The sequence below is a fragment of the Athene noctua genome, chromosome 14 (assembly GCF_965140245.1).
Source record: "Athene noctua chromosome 14, bAthNoc1.hap1.1, whole genome shotgun sequence".
Lineage (NCBI taxonomy): Eukaryota > Metazoa > Chordata > Aves > Strigiformes > Strigidae > Athene > Athene noctua.
In genome coordinates this window covers 12,435,739-12,450,016 of record NC_134050.1, presented here as the reverse complement: position 1 = coordinate 12,450,016, position 14,278 = coordinate 12,435,739, and the positions used below count along the sequence as shown (strand labels likewise).

General features: G+C 65.1%; 4 protein-coding genes across 6 annotated transcripts; 2 read left to right on the top strand and 2 right to left on the bottom strand.

Moving 5' to 3' along the window:
• The first annotated feature begins 6,303 nt into the window (after positions 1-6,303).
• Positions 6,304-7,367, top strand: BTBD18 (BTB domain containing 18). Its single transcript, XM_074918639.1, has 2 exons — positions 6,304-6,433; positions 6,571-7,367. The coding sequence occupies exons 1-2, from the start codon at positions 6,304-6,306 to the stop codon at positions 7,365-7,367; spliced, it is 927 nt and encodes a 308-aa protein (XP_074774740.1).
• A 121-nt stretch (positions 7,368-7,488) lies between these two features.
• Positions 7,489-8,800, bottom strand: SELENOH (selenoprotein H). Of its 2 annotated transcripts, XM_074918212.1 has the most exons (5): positions 8,601-8,799; positions 8,175-8,324; positions 7,946-8,091; positions 7,752-7,865; positions 7,489-7,678 (listed from the first exon to the last, which is right to left on the bottom strand). In XM_074918212.1, the coding sequence occupies exons 2-4, from the start codon at positions 8,321-8,323 to the stop codon at positions 7,765-7,767; spliced, it is 396 nt and encodes a 131-aa protein (XP_074774313.1). In that variant the 5' UTR covers position 8,324; positions 8,601-8,799; the 3' UTR covers positions 7,489-7,678; positions 7,752-7,764. The 2 variants fall into 2 exon arrangements, with proteins under 2 accessions (XP_074774313.1, XP_074774314.1); XM_074918213.1 differs by having other exon boundaries at positions 7,489-7,674; positions 8,175-8,800.
• A 264-nt stretch (positions 8,801-9,064) lies between these two features.
• Positions 9,065-11,495, bottom strand: TMX2 (thioredoxin related transmembrane protein 2). 2 transcript variants are annotated; one of them, XM_074918067.1, is made up of 8 exons: positions 11,287-11,495; positions 10,731-10,791; positions 10,459-10,572; positions 10,047-10,123; positions 9,863-9,969; positions 9,695-9,760; positions 9,449-9,599; positions 9,065-9,336 (listed from the first exon to the last, which is right to left on the bottom strand). In XM_074918067.1, the coding sequence occupies exons 1-8, from the start codon at positions 11,473-11,475 to the stop codon at positions 9,208-9,210; spliced, it is 894 nt and encodes a 297-aa protein (XP_074774168.1). In that variant the 5' UTR covers positions 11,476-11,495; the 3' UTR covers positions 9,065-9,207. The 2 variants fall into 2 exon arrangements, with proteins under 2 accessions (XP_074774168.1, XP_074774170.1); XM_074918069.1 differs by having other exon boundaries at positions 9,449-9,578.
• A 249-nt stretch (positions 11,496-11,744) lies between these two features.
• On the top strand, positions 11,745-13,572 carry MED19 (mediator complex subunit 19). Its single transcript, XM_074917812.1, has 5 exons — positions 11,745-11,955; positions 12,410-12,666; positions 12,756-12,852; positions 12,943-13,037; positions 13,200-13,572. Exons 1-5 carry the CDS (start codon positions 11,760-11,762, stop codon positions 13,266-13,268), a joined length of 714 nt encoding a protein of 237 aa, XP_074773913.1. The 5' UTR covers positions 11,745-11,759; the 3' UTR covers positions 13,269-13,572.
• Positions 13,573-14,278: the final 706 nt, after the last annotated feature.

Sequence of the window (14,278 nt, the reverse complement as noted above, 5' to 3'; positions counted from 1 at the left end):
GGTGAGGTGAGGAGGAGGTGGGGGGAGGCAGCAGCAGCCGGGGATGTCTGAAGGTGATGCCCCAGCCAGGGTGGGGTTTGCTGGGGGTGACACAAGAGGGAAGAACGAGGAGAAACGGGATCCAGCACACGGAAGGGGCACATTTAGGAGATTATCAGGGCATGGGACCCCCAAACCCTCCCTGATGTTCGACCTGTGAAACAGAACAGCCAAGCTGCTGGTGGAAGGAGCAGGGAGAGCTGGGCCCCACTCGCCCCGGGCAGGGGGGAGGTTTCTCCACCTCACAGCAGGGAGCTGAGACCTTCTCTTCTCCCCGCGCCCCCTCGTTGTCACCCAGGATGAGCCTTGTGCCCTGAGCGAGAGCCACTCCCAGATTGCAGATAAACCTCGGCTGCCCTCCCCTCCTCTTCGCCCACACGGGAGGAAGGTGGGTGCGTCCCCGGAGTCCTGGGGACAAGGAGGGTGAAGGGAGGCTCTCACAGTTCATCCTGGGACGAGGAGTCCCCACCTGCCCGCCCTAGGGATTTCTGACACCCCCGAGGGCACGGCTCTCCCTTGGGGTTGCCAGGACAGGCCCTGGAGGGCCCTGCCCAGTGGTTGGGACAAGTGGGGCGCAGGCGTGGGGCGGGTGTGCTCGCACAGACCCTCTGCCCTGTGCAAAGCGGGGCCAAAACCACCTCCAGACCTCGGCCACGGGAGCCGGGGAATCCCCGACGGAGCTTTCCACACCCGCTCACAAATTGTTTCAGGCCACAAGCGGATTGCGGTGCCCCTCCTCCCAGTCCCGAATGACCCGGAGCCCCCACCCTGCCCCAGGGGCAGCGGGTGCCCAGGATTGGAAGCCTGAGCAGGGCTCCTACACCCCAATCCTGGCAAGTGCAGAAAGCCCAGGGCAGCCTCCGCCGCGCCTGGCACTTGGCCGCGTTGTTGCCATTTCAGTCAGCCCAGAAATTTAACAACCTTCAAAGCCTTCAGTTTCTTCAAAGATGAAAGGTGGCGTTGTGAACACGTGTCTGCCGGCTCTGAGCTGGAGCTAGAGTTGGATCTCTGGGAAGCCGGGTGAGCTCCTCCTGTCCCGAGGGCTGCAGGTCGGAGCGGGCCAGGGTCTGTCAGCGCGCTGTCAGCTCCGCTCCCGGCTCAGCCTGCGCGGCCGCTGCCGGGACAGCCCACGGCGCTGGGTTACGGTGGGAGGCGGCCTGGACCCCGATGCTTCGGCTCACCCAGCAGCACATCGCGCTCTTGTTTGGAGAGAACTGCTGTGCCGGAGGCGTCGTCCCACTGCTTCCTGGGAAGCAGAGATATGTTACCAGCATGGGAGAGTTTGCCCTTTTACAGCAATTACGTGCAATAACATCTTGCACTCCTCTTTCATCCATCCTACAGCACTGCTGATGCCTTATCCAGATGAGACGCCCAGAAAAAGCAGCTGCCACCGGAACAGAGCAAGACGACTTGTTTACAGGACAGATCAGTGCTCCCAGCGGCAGAGGGCAGGAGGAAGGGGAGGCTGCTGTCTCCGCATCCAGCACAGGCGGTTCAGAGAGGTGGCCTGCATTGTTCTCACCAGGATAACGAGGAATTTCCGCAGCCCCTTTCCTATGGGAATCCCGACAGGTTGTTGTCTTCCCCCCGCAGGAGGGGAAGTGTGGCACCAGGGGGGTGGGGTGTGTGGGGTGTGAAACGGCTCATCCATCAGACCAGGGCAGGAGGGAAGCTGGGGCTGCTGGAGCCTTTCAGCCCTAATTCAGAAGCCAGGCGATAAAGTGAATCCACAGTCCACCCTGAGACCTTTCCGGAGCTGCGTCTGGCAGCTCCACATGCTCAGCATGGCACAGAGTCAGAGGAAAGCTGGTACCTGCCCCTGCCTGCTCCTGCTGGGCCCAGCTCTCCCCTGCCCACAGACCGGCCCACCGTTCACCTTTGACACCTGACCCAGCTGCATCCCATCGCGCCCTTGGACTGTCAAATTCCTGTTACATCTGTTGCAAATGATGAAATATGCACAGAAATCTCCTTCCCTCCCAGCCCCACACCGATCCATTGATACCCACAGTCTCTGCTTCTTCCTCTCTCCATCCCCAGCTTTTTCCCAGCCACGCCCCCCCGCCTCCTCCTTCCCTCTGTGGCAGCCGCAGCAAGGTACGAGGTACCTGCCTCCCAAGAACGGGGAAACAGAGGCAGCTCCTGCACTGCAAAGGGGACGCTGCTGGAAAACAATCACGGCTGTGAGAACCAAGATGATAATTTCCTTTCTCTTAAAGAAACCAGTTCACAATCTGCTGATTTGAGGGCTTGGGAGAAACCAGGAGGAGAGGACTTCTGTGGGGAGGCCTCTCTTCCTATCAACTGCCACTGGAGCCTGGATAACCAGCGCATGTTTAGGCTACCTCCAGGCTGAGCCACCTTCCCTTCCCCTCCCCAGTGAGTCCCACCAGGAGATAAACTTGGAGTGACATTCCCGAGCCACTGAGTCACTCAGGGCTGTGCCCAGCTGCCCGCCAGGGACAGGCGCCAGAGTCCTGGCCTCAGGAAGGCAAGGGCTGTGCTGCAGGTAACTTGTGTGAGCGCCTGAAGGTGGGCAGAAACATTCACAGTCTTGCACATTTTGCTGGCATGGTAGCAAGAGCTACAGTCACATATTTTTAGCCTGAAAATTCTGGCACCAAATACAGACATCTAAAGAAAGGGGTCAATGAGACAAAAGGGTGTTGGTGCTTTTCCCAGTGTAGATTATTTGGCTTTGGGTACTAGTAAAAGTTACACTCCTAAAAGACCTGTTTTGTGTATCTACAATGGGAGTGTTTGCTGGTATTGCCAGAGCATTTATCAGTAAATTTTAAGGGCAGACAAGGGTATTGCTGAGGAGGGGGGGGGGTGCAGCTGAGGACTGGGCTTTGTGTGACAGGGATTAGTGCTGTCATCTCTGTGAAATACTCAAACCGCCTCAAAGCAGAGGGCCTGTCATCTGTGCTGGGCTCAGGGTTGCGTGTGGACGTCTGAAAGCAGCTCTGTGAGTGGGACAGCAAGCCCTCAGGCAGTGCTGAGCCTGACTCAGAGAGCCCACCCCACCCCGGGCCTGCAAGCTTTCACCTGCCCCGCGCTCGCGGCCTGCTCTGCCCCCGCCGCAGGAAGCGCGACGTTCACCCCTGCCCACCGCCGCCACCGAGCCCCGCTCCCGCTCGCTGCCACGGGACACACCATGCGACGGCCCCGGCTGTAGGGCCGCTGCTGCAGGACATCGGGAGCCCTTTGCCCACGGTGGGCCCACGAGGCAGAGGAGTATCTGTGCCACATTTCACCTGAAAAACACTTTCCATGGGCCACGGAGCCTTGTGCGGCAAGGGCGGACTCTGCCCTTTCACGGGAGGACGCGTGGGAGCTGTTCTGCACAGTGTGAGCACAACTAACGCGGCTGGAACTGAGGGACTTTGTCCCTCCCATCATCTGTCACCTCAGAGCCCACAGGGCCTCCAAACCACCTGTGCTCCCTGCAGGGCACGTGTTCTCCCCTCACCCGAGGAGGAGGCTGCAGTGGCCAGCTTTCTGCTCCTCCTGCGGACAGAAGAGCCGCCGGTAGCCCCGAGTGTGTCCCAGGACAGAGAGAGACACGGGCCCCTCACCCTTTTATCTCCCCTGCTTCTGGAATGGCCTCAGGAGCGGGAAGAGGGACACAGTGGGACACAAGGAAGAGCCTTGCCGTGCCTTGGTGTGCTCCTTGGGGTGGACGAGCAAACGCAGCTGATTCCACCACAGCTAGTGAATGCCTCGGCCTCTGCTCCTGGCCCATGAGGGGATTTCTCAAGCCACATGAAAGGGAGAAGACTCCAGGCACTTGTCCACTCCTGACGACTGGTGCTCTTGGCAAAGCAGGCAAAGTGAGGGCAGCTCTTCCATCTCCCTTTGCAGCAGGGCTGTGCGGGCACCAGGCGAGCTTGGATGAGGGGAGCAAATTCTGTCCCTGAGCCAGGACCAAAGATTCAGGCTTCTCCAGTCCTCAGCACGTTGCCTCACCTGCTGATCACGAGGGGAGGTCCTCTGATGCCAGTGCCTTGGGATTTTGTAATTTCACTTTACGCTGCCTCTGTGTCTTTGCCTTGACGTCCCTGCCCTGGTTGGCTCCTCTGGCTGGGAAGTGATTTCCAGTGCTGATGTCCCCCACTTGCAGGCTCCCTGTCAGAGCATCTGCTTGCACCTTGACCTTGGATGGAGAGGGAGGGGTTTTCCTCTCAGCTTCGCTTCTGATCCCTACTCAGCAAACTCCCCCTCTCCCTGCTCTGCTGTCTCAGCATGGTCAAGGCACAACACAAAATACTACACAGCAGCAGGGAAGTCCAGACATTTCACTGGGTCCTGGGGCTAGTTACGACTCTTCTGTCAGGTTGCAGAGGTCTTCTCTGGAGGTGAAGGTCCTTCCCATGGGGAGTTTTACAGGGATGCGACCAAGGGTGCAGGGGTCAACGTGGGCCCACAGGCAGATCACCAGGCAGATGATGGATTTAAAAACATAAGGCAGCAGTAGCAGGGCTCTGAAAGCGGCAGGCAGGCGCCTCAATCAGTATCTGGATCCATCCGCTCCTGGTGAATTCAAGCTTCCCAAGTGACAGCTCCAATCATTGTAATTCTGAAAGATTGCAAGGGGGGGAGGAAACATCTCTATTTTTCTTCTATTTTTATGAGCATATGATAGCACTTTGATATGAAATTACTTGTTTTGCTGTATCCCTTGGTATTTACGGCCAGATTCCAAGCCACCCGAGGTCAGTGGAAAGACTGCCACTAACCTCAGCAGCTGCTGGCCCAGACCCATCATCAGGCACTTTCCTTCTTGGTCTGCATCCATTTTGCATGCAGCAAAAATGGAGAAAAAAAAAAATCCTCACATGTCAAACCAGATGAAAATCCATCTGCAAAGCCACAGAAAATATCAGGGGATGGTACCGTCTTTGAAAACTTTGTAGGTTTAAAATCTACGGCGTCATTTAGACTTCTATTCTTTTGCAGCTCTTGAAATTTCCTCCCACTTTGGTTGTTTGTAAGAACAGCTAGTATCTCCGGGCAATCGGGCTGGGATTATTATAATTGTTGTTCATGTGTGTGTGGAGTGACTGACGCAGATGTTTTTACAATGGATGCTTTATAAAATGACAAAATACTTTCAAACTAAGTAGGCAGCGTCGTTTGCATGATGGACTGCTTCCAAAATACCCTCCATCAATCTTCCCCTTCAGAAGCCCGCTGCCTGTGTGGGTGCCCTGCTCCTCCCGAGGGGCGTCAGAGAGCCGCAAAAACGCCATTTCTCACACACAAGGCCACGATAGATTTTGGAAATCCAAAACAAGGCCTGTTGCAGGGCTCTGAACTAACGAACTCCAGTGCCACCCTGCCAGGAAGAGCAGCTCTGGAGATAGCACGCTCCCCAGCTACTCATCGGGTGTGCTTCAGCGCCATAGTGACAGGGACCGCCACGACACCGAGCTCTTGCCTGACACCATGGCTCGCCTGCCGTGCCTGTACCGCTGCAGGAGGGAGGGCGAAGGCCGGGAGGGGTTGGGCTGCCGCCTGCTCGTCTCCTTGCACCCTGCCGCGGGGCGCAGGCCAGGCAGCACAGACCAGCCCGCAGCAGGGCTCCATCCCACAGCTTGCCACTTTGCGCACTCCAAAGCCCAGGGGCTGCGTTTGTCAAAACACCACGGGGAACGCCATTTTGCAACAGACCGCGAGCTTCATCCTCCAGGCCTGCACAGAGGCACTGGGGCTCGAGGAGGGCTGAGGGAAGTGGCCGGGCAGGCCGTGGCAGTGGAGGTCTGGCAGCCACCCCGCGCCCCGCAGCGTCCTGCGCCGCCATGGCGGGGGAGCCGCCTCCCCTCAGCCGCCCTCGCACCCTTCCCGCCGCAGCCCCCGCTGCGCCGCCATTGGCGGGAGGGGCGCGATTGGCGGGCGGGGCGGGCCAATGGCGAGGTAGGGCGGGGCGAGCCAGCGCGTGCGGTGAGGAGGTGCCGCGGCCGCCTTCCCGCGCGGTGCCGGTGCTCGGCCTCCGCCCTCCCGCCGCCTCCCGCCCCCTCCCCGCCGGCAGGTACGCGGGGACCAGGGGCCAGCGGCCGCGCCCCAGGCCGGGGACAGGCCGAGGGCGCCAAACCCGCCCGTTTTCCCCCCAAAACCGCCGTGGCTGCGCCCCCTGGTGGCCGAGCGGAGCCGCAGGGCCGCGTGGGGCGTCGCACGGCCCGTGGGGGCCCGGCGCGGCCTTTGCAGCGGCGCCGAGCCGGGGGCAGCAGCAGCTGATCCCCGTGTCCCTGCAGGGTGCCCATGGGGTCGCCGTTGCACACCCGGAGGCTGCTCTACCGCAGCACCCGCATGCTCCGGACGGCCTTCCAGCAACTCCACCAGCAGCAGCAGCGAGACGATGTCTTCTGCGACGTGGTCCTGCAGGCTGAAGGTGAGTGGGCGGCCTGGCCGCCCCCAGCTGCTCGGGGACCGGCAGGCAGGGTCCCTGCAGCCCCCCAGGGAGGACCGAGGAGAGCAGCGGGCGGCAGGGGGGGCTGCAGGGCGGTGACAGACGCTGCTGCTTTTCAGGTGAGGCGGTGGTGGCCCACTGTTGCGTCCTCTCTGTCTGCAGCCCCTTCTTCATGGAGCAGCTGGGCCGGGAGCTGCCCCCCCGGGGTCACAGGGTGGTGCTGGAGCTGGAGGGGGTGAAGATAGGGGTGCTGCGCAAACTGGTGAGCTTCCTCTACACAGCCGAGCTGGAGGCCACGCAGGAGGAAGTGCAGGAGGTGCTGGCAGCTGCCCGCCGCCTCCGCATCATCGAGCTTGAGTCGCTGCAGCTCTGGGGGGGACGCCTGGTGAGGCCGGGGCCCCAGCGACAGCTCAACCGCTCCTGCCTGCAGCCCTCCCAGCATGGCTACCCCCCAGCATCGGCTGGCAGGGCTGAGCCCAGCAGTGTCGGTGTCCCCCCCAGGAGCACCGGGGAACCCCCACAGGGGCAGCCACACTCTCTGGGGACCATGTGCTGCAGCCCCCTGAGACGGGTGAAGCTTCGGAAAGTGGAGAAGGGCGAGTGCTGGGAGGTGGTGAGGGAGAAGCAGCCCCCCGACATGCCTGGCGCTAGAGGGGTGGCAGAACCGCAGCCCCCCCCAGATGCAGGCACACTGGGGAAAGCGGGCAGGGGCTCCCCACCCTGGGCGTCCCGGAGGAAGCAGAGCTGGGTGCCCCCCACACTCCAGTACGGCTGCGGGCAGGTGGTGCCCCCAGGAGACCCCAAGGAGGAGGAGGTCGATGTGGGGTCCGTGGAGCCGTGCCTGCCCCCCGGCACCGTCTGCGTCTGGCCCTGCCCTTCATCCGAGTCGGATGAGGAGGTGGACATTCTCACCTAGGGGGCCGGCTCTGCCCCGGCCTGCACTCAGGGCAATGCAGGCGGCTGCCCTCACCCAGGCCGGGGGCTGCACCAGCCCCGGGCCACGTGGTGTTGAAATAAAGCGCTGGAGCTGGCAGAGCTGCACTGTGGGGCTACCGAACTTTATTGGGGAACACCGCGGGCACAGGGGGGTATGCGGGGGGAGCTGGGGTGTCCGGCTGCTGGCGGCCGAGCTGCAGCATCGGAGACGGGACTGGGGCTGGCGGGTGCCCCCCACTTCATCTCGCCTCTTCATGGATGCTCGCACCGCGGGTGCCGGTCCCAGCCTGGCTGTGGAGAGAGGGCAGTCGGTGTGTGGTTCCCATCCCCATCCTGTCCCCATCCCGCCGCCGTCCCAGCTCACCTGGCTGCCACCTCTACGCCAAACTGCTCTTCAGGGCTTCCACCACGGCCTCCGGTTGGGGGAACTTGAGCTTGCGGGGGGGACCCTTCCCAATGCCGCTCCACAGCTCCACGGCTGGGGAGGGCAAGGGGGGGCGGGTCAGGGGTGCCGGGGAGACCCCACCGCCCCCCCTAACCGCCCCCTGCCCCACTCACTGCTGCCATCTTCCTTCACCAGGGACACCTCGAAGCTGTTCCTGCGCGGCTGCCGGGGGTTGATGTCCACGGGGAGGTGGGCCAAGGCCCCGCGCAGGGCCTCGCTCACGGCCGCCGCGTTGCGCCCGAACACCCGTCAGCTCTTACTGGGGGGACACAGCGGGATCAGCACCCCGTGGGGGCGCCCCAAGGACACCCCCCCGCCCCCTTGGCACTCGGGCCGGCTCACCAGTGCTCGATGATGACGCGGGGGCCGGTGCCCCCCGGGCTGCCCTCGCCCTGGGCACGGGCCCGTTTCTCTGGGGCTTCAGCCGACTCCGGTGCCTCGGCCACTGGCGGCTGCTGCTGGGCCCCGCGCTTCCTCCGGCGGGGAGCCATCCTAGAGAGAGCCGCGGGGCGGGGGGCACCCCGAGGTCCCGCAGTGGGGAGCGGGAAGGGGGGACCGGGGGGTGCCGCTATCGGGGGTAGGGGGCGAAAGGAGGGTCCCCGCAGGGATCCTGCTTAGGGGGCGGTCAGGAAGGGCGGGTCCCCGGGGATCCCCAGGGGGGGTGAAAGTGGGGGTCCCCCACTGGGATCCTGCGATGGAGGGCGGGAAGGGGGGTCCCCAGGAGTCCCGCCGCGGGGGGACGGAGCCCGCGGCCGTGCCTTCTCCTACCTGCCGCGCCGACCACGTGCCGGGAGCGCGCGGCGCCGCGCCGGACTCCGCCACTCAGGCCCGGGGGGGGGGCGGAAGGGGACAGTCGGGGCTGAAGGGCCCTCCGGGGCCTGCGGGCCGGGCCGCCGCCGCCCTGCTCCCCGCGGGACCCCCCGGCCCTTCCCGGGGCAGCGGTGGGGCGGCCCGGCCCGCGATCACCCCCCCACACCCCCCCCCCCACCGCTGGGCCAGTGGTTCCGCCCGCGCGCCCGCCGCTCCCCCGTGCAGCCAATCGCAAGGCGGCGCTTTGGCGGAAACCCCGCCCCCGGCGGTAAGCCCCGCCCCCAGACAGGCCCCGGGTCGCCCGCGCCAGCCCACGGACACGACACGGACACGGACACGGGCCGTTTATTGTCAGCGATGAGGATGAGCGTTAACCGAGGGCCGGGTCTGTCCCGCGGCCCCGTCTGGCCCTGCCCGAAGCGGGTCCCACCCCACGGGGCCAGGGGGCTCCCCCAGGGCTCAGCCGGGACCTTCCCCCGCCCAGCGTGAGCCCAGGCAGGGCCCGTGGGGCCGGTGCCACGCGTGTGACAGTGACACGGTGAGGGGTGACAGCGTGGGGCAGCGTCTACTTGTCCTTCTTGGTCTCCCTGTCGGGGTGGCCCGGGGGCTCCTCGGGCCCCTCCTCCCGCGGCTTCGCCTGCTTCTTGGCCTTCTGGTAGAGCTCGTTGAGGTTGAACTCCCGGATCACGTTCTCCTGCGGCCAAGAGGCAGCGTCAGCACGCCCGGCGCCCCCTGCAACCCCCCGACCCTTCCCCGGGCCCTGGCTGGCTGCTGAGCCCCACCCTGCCCCCAGGGCTGGACCCCACCTCGGAGAAGGTCCAGGACACGGCCCGGCCCTTCTTGTCGATCTGAGGCCGGCGCATGGTCTCTGTCCCGCCCTGGAAGAGGATGAGGGTGGGCAGCTGCTTGGTGAGGGGCGAGGTGCTGACCTTGTACCTGTGGCAGGAGAGGGAGAGGCTGTCGGTGACCCCCAAGCGGGCAGAGGCAGCTGGGGGCTCCCAGGGACCCTGCCCTGGCATGGGCGCCGCTGCCCAGGCTGCCTGCTCCCAGACCTGGTGCTGACATCCGTGTACCGACCAACGTCCACCTTCCCAAAGTGCAGCCCCGAGCAGTTGTACCTGAGGAGGAAGGGGACACGCAGCCGTGAGTGCTGCAGGCGACTGCCAGGGGCTGGGCACAAGCCCCATGACTCGTCGAGGCCCCCGGCCAGTGCCACTCACTTGAGAGAGAGGTCAGCGAAGATGGGAGCGAAGGACTGGCACTCGCTGGACCAGTTGGCGAAGAACTCAACAATCCAGGTCACACGCTTGTCCCGGTCCAGCTCCTCCTGCCACAGGGGCACAGGGCTCAGTGGGGGACGGCAGGCAGAGCCCCCCCAGCACCCCCCTGGGAGGGGATACTCACATCTATGGTCTTGTCGCTGAAATACTTTATGTACTCAGGGCCCATGTAGAGGGGGGGCTTGCAGGTCATCAGGAACACTGCAACGACAGCGCCCCTGAGGCCCCCAGAGCAGCCCAGGGGAACCAAGGCAGAGCGAGCTCTGGGGCAGACAGACAGCCCCCTCAAGGTGCTTCCTGAGCCCCTCCCTCGCTCACCACTGCCCCCAAGACCACAGAGACTCCTCCTCACACCCGCATCCTCCTCCAGCAATGAAAGCCACAGGACAACCCCATGGCGAGAGGGAGCTCCAGCCCTTCCAGCCAGGCAGCGTGGGCAGGCAGGGACAGCAGGTGCTGAGGGCAGGCCAGGCCGTGCCAAGGGGGCACCACCGCTGCCCCCCCCAGCGCTGCAGGGTCCCCCCAGCAGGGCTCACCTATGCAGAGCGTGAGGTAGAGGAGGCCCATGCGGATGTCGAGGCGGAAGAAGAGGATGGCATTTGCCACTTTGCTGAACATGAAGATGTTCCCGATGTGCTGCTCCACGGTGACTGGGGAAGGGAGAGAGGAATAGAAGACGGGGCCAGATGTCCCCACAGGACCAAGGGGGATCCTGAGGGGACACCAACCCATCCAGCCCTTTGGGGGAAGCCCCATAAGCAGCCCCACAGCCCCCCACACCTGCCCCACGGCACAGGCTCTGACTTACTGGAGCGTCGGTTCTTCATCATCACGATGGCGCTGAGGAACATGAGGATCTCCACCTCCCGCTGTGACAGGAGAGACGGTGTGAGAAGGAGGCACCCGTGGACCCTGCGGCCGCCCAGCGCTGCCGGTCTGCAGTGCCTGGGAGTGGCCACCAGCACGGAGGCTGCTGCATCACCCTCCTGCAGTCAGGCTGCTCCTGGCCCAGCCTGGCACGGGGACGAGCGGCCGTGCCAGGCCCTGCTGGCCCCAAGTCCCTGCCAGTTCCTCCTGGAGCTGCTTTCCCTCTCGAATCCTGAGGGGCACACAGCAAGGCGAGGGGGCTGCCCCTGCCGTGATGGGCGCAGCCTCCCACCCTCACCCGTGCCTGGGGATGCCCCTCAGCAGCGGGACAGCACCGGCAGAGCAACGCCGGTGGCTACTGCGCTTCCCCGCTCCCTCGGCCGGGCCGGGGTTGCGGGGACCGGGGCGGGCGACAGACCCGGTGGCTCGGGTTGTAGGGGTGGGAGGGGACCCAGGCCCGGGGGGTGCGAGACGAGGGGAGGGCCGTGCCGCCTCACCCAGTCGAAGTCGCAGGGGTTGCCGTCCTCCCGCTGGGACGGCAGGCCTTGGCAGAGCGGCGGGACCTTGCGGACGAGCAGGAAGGCGGTGGCGAGCAGGGCGGAGAGCGGGTAGTAGGGCCGCGCCAGCCAGCGGCACAGCCCCGGCACGGAGTACAGCAGCGCCAGCAGCGGCGCCACCACCGCCATCTTCACCCCCGCTCTGCCGGCCGCCGTACGGCCGTCACGCGCCTATTGGACTACCCGCCTGCTCGTCTGCGGGAGGCGGAGCTTCTCCTTCGCTAGCCAATAGCGAGCGACGCTATCAAGCACGGCCCGTGCCCCGGCGGGCCAATGAGGTGGGAAGGAAGAAACAGCCAATCAGAAGGCCGGGACTGAGTCTCCCTTAGCAACGGGGGCAGCGGGCGGGGCCTGTGTGGCGCTCGGCCAATCGCGGCGGGGCGGGGCGGCCCCGCGCGGGGCACGCCGGGAAGATGGAGAACTTCTCGGCGCTGTTCGGTGGGGCTGAGCCGCCGCCCGCCGCTGCCGCCGCCGCCCTGGGCTTCGGGCCCGCCAAGGCGCCGGGCGCCGGGGCCGCGCCGCCCCCCGCCGCCACCGCGCCGCCTCCGGGCGAGGACGCGGCCCGCAAGGCCGCCGGCGGCCCCTTCTACCTGCTGCGGGAGCTGCCAGGTGCGGGGCGGGGCCGCGGCGCGGGGGGGCGGGAGTCGCGCTCAGCCAATCGGCGAGTAGGAACTGGGGCGCGGCGGTAACTGGCGGCGTGGCGGGCCAATGAGGGGAGGGGTGGTGGGCGGGGAGGCGTGAACTGACAGCGCGGCAAGCCAATGACCGTGCAGAGGGCGGAACTAAGCAGCTCGCGGTCGAGTGGGGAAATGGGGCCTTGGGGTGCCGGGCCGGGCCGGGGCGGGGAGAGCAAGGCCGGGGCGTCCTGGTGCTGGGAGCGGGGAGGAGATCGAGACGGGTGGGTCGCCGGGAGGGCGGGGAGCAGGGCCAGGGGATCCCGATGCCCGGGCAGGGGAGGGGAGTGGGGCAGGGGGTCCCCAGTGCTGGGGCCGGGGAGAGGAGCGGAGCGGAGGGCCCCTCTGGGCGGCAGCACCCCCCCATCCCCTGCCTGCGGCGGACACAGGCACCACGGAGCTGACGGGCAGCACCAACCTGATCACGCACTACAACCTGGAGCACGCCTACAACAAGTTCTGCGGCAAGAAGGTGAAGGAGAAGCTCAGCAACTTCCTCCCCGACCTGCCCGGCATGATCGACCTGCCCGGCTCCCACGACAACAGCAGCCTGCGCTCCCTCATCGAGAAGCCGCCCATCTGCGGCAGCTCCTTCACCCCCCTCACCGGCACCATGCTGACCGGCTTCCGCCTCCATGCCGGCCCGGTGAGCGCAGGGCTGCGAGCGGGGGGGCTGGAGGCAGCGGGGTGGGAGGGGCCCAGCCTGGCCTGACCAGCCCTGTCTGCTTTTCGCAGCTGCCCGAGCAGTGCCGGCTGATGCACATCCAGCCGCCCAAGAAGAAGAACAAGCACAAACACAAGCAGAGCCGCACCCAGGATCCTGTCCCCCCAGGTGAGGGGCTGCGCCTCACTGCTGCAGCCACCCCCTCTTCCATCCCACGCCGGAGGATGCCCTGCTCATCCGGCGCTCTCGTTTCTCCAGAAACCCCCTCGGACTCCGACCACAAGAAGAAAAAGAAGAAAAAAGAGGAGGATCCGGAACGGAAAAGGAAGAAGAAAGAGAAGAAGAAAAAGAAGGTGGGTGAGGAGAGCTGGGGTCCAGCCCAGCCTGTGCCCACTCGCAGGGTGGCTATGAGCGTGGCCCAGGTGGCAGCAGGGCCCAGAGCCAGCGGGTGGCCGTTCCCTGGGGGTGCTGCTGTCGTGCAGGTCTCATGGGATGTGTCTGTGCTTCCTCCACAGAACCGGCACAGCCCGGAGCACCCGGGGGTGGGCAGCTCCCAGGCCAGCAGCAGCAGCAGTTTGCGGTGAGGCCGCGCCGGTGCCGCCCCGGAGATCCCCCAGCCGACAGGAACGGCCCTGACTGACCTGGGAGGGACTCGTCCCTCCTGCAGCGCTTGGCCGGGGGGCTCGGGCTGGCCTGCGTCCCCCCCCCAGCAGAGAGGACACCCCCGTAGCCCCCCGCTTGCATCGTGCAGCCAGCTGGGACCAGGGGACACAGGCCCTGCTGGCGCTGGCGTCGCTGACCTTGGCCTTTTATACCAAAACCACCCGGTGCCTCGGGGACCTCTCTTTTTTAGTCACCTTTTAATTAAAGTCTCTGCTCCGAGAAGGGGTTGGTGGCAGCTGTGCCGTGACCCTCGGCTGTCACAGTGAGGACAAGGGGTGTGCGGGGTCGGAACTGTCCCGATGCGCTGAGGCCTGGGGTGTCGATCGTGGCCGAGCTCCCGCCCCAGCTCTCAGCCTGTCTCCCCCCTCTCCTGACGGGGCAGGGCTGGGGGGCTCTGTGCTCCTCTGCCCCTCCCAGGCCTGGTGAGGACCGGGGCGACCCCAGACAGGTACCGTGTCCCCGCGGGAGCTCCAGCAGCAGCCATGGTGCGACGCCAACGTCCTCCTTTGGCACCAGCATCTCATGGAGGATCCCCAGCCTCACCGGCTCCTGCGGCACCTTCCCCAGAGCTGCTTTCCTCATGCCCTGAGAAAACCTTACCTTCCGTGGGAGCAGGGTTTGCCCAAAACCACCCCGAGGAGGTGCCTCCCCAAAAGAGGACCATGGGCTCAGCTCTCCTCGGGCCCTTGCGAGGAGGGGGGAGAAGGCTGAGACCCTGAAGGACAGGAGCCCTCCAGGGGCTCCTTCGTCCCTGGACGCTAAACAAAGCACACGCATGCCCGCCGGGGTGGCTCATTAAATATCCTTTTATTCCTCGTTTTTAAAATGGCTAATAATAATAAAAAAAACAATGGTGTGGCTCTGCAGAGGCCACGGGAGAGATATTGCCGTAGAGCAAAAGTCAAGTAGTGCCTGAAGTTTTGTGGGCCCC

Bases quoted from the DNA above. Each gene is read 5' to 3' on its own strand.
- MED19 (XM_074917812.1), top strand. From the start codon at position 11,760: ATGGAGAACTTCTCGGCGCTGTTCGGTGGGGCTGAGCCGCCGCCCGCC. The intron at 11,956-12,409 runs GTGCGGGGCGGG...CGGCGGACACAG, and splicing joins CCTGCTGCGGGAGCTGCCAG to GCACCACGGAGCTGACGGGC. The intron at 12,853-12,942 runs GTGAGGGGCTGC...TCGTTTCTCCAG, and splicing joins CCAGGATCCTGTCCCCCCAG to AAACCCCCTCGGACTCCGAC.
- TMX2 (XM_074918067.1), bottom strand. From the start codon at position 11,475: ATGGCGGTGGTGGCGCCGCTGCTGGCGCTGCTGTACTCCGTGCCGGGG. The intron at 10,792-11,286 runs GTGAGGCGGCAC...CTCCTGTCACAG, and splicing joins ACCCCTGCGACTTCGACTGG to CGGGAGGTGGAGATCCTCAT. The intron at 9,761-9,862 runs GTGAGTGGCACT...CTTCCTCCTCAG, and splicing joins TTCGCTGACCTCTCTCTCAA to GTACAACTGCTCGGGGCTGC.
- BTBD18 (XM_074918639.1), top strand. From the start codon at position 6,304: ATGGGGTCGCCGTTGCACACCCGGAGGCTGCTCTACCGCAGCACCCGC. The intron at 6,434-6,570 runs GTGAGTGGGCGG...GCTGCTTTTCAG, and splicing joins CGTGGTCCTGCAGGCTGAAG to GTGAGGCGGTGGTGGCCCAC.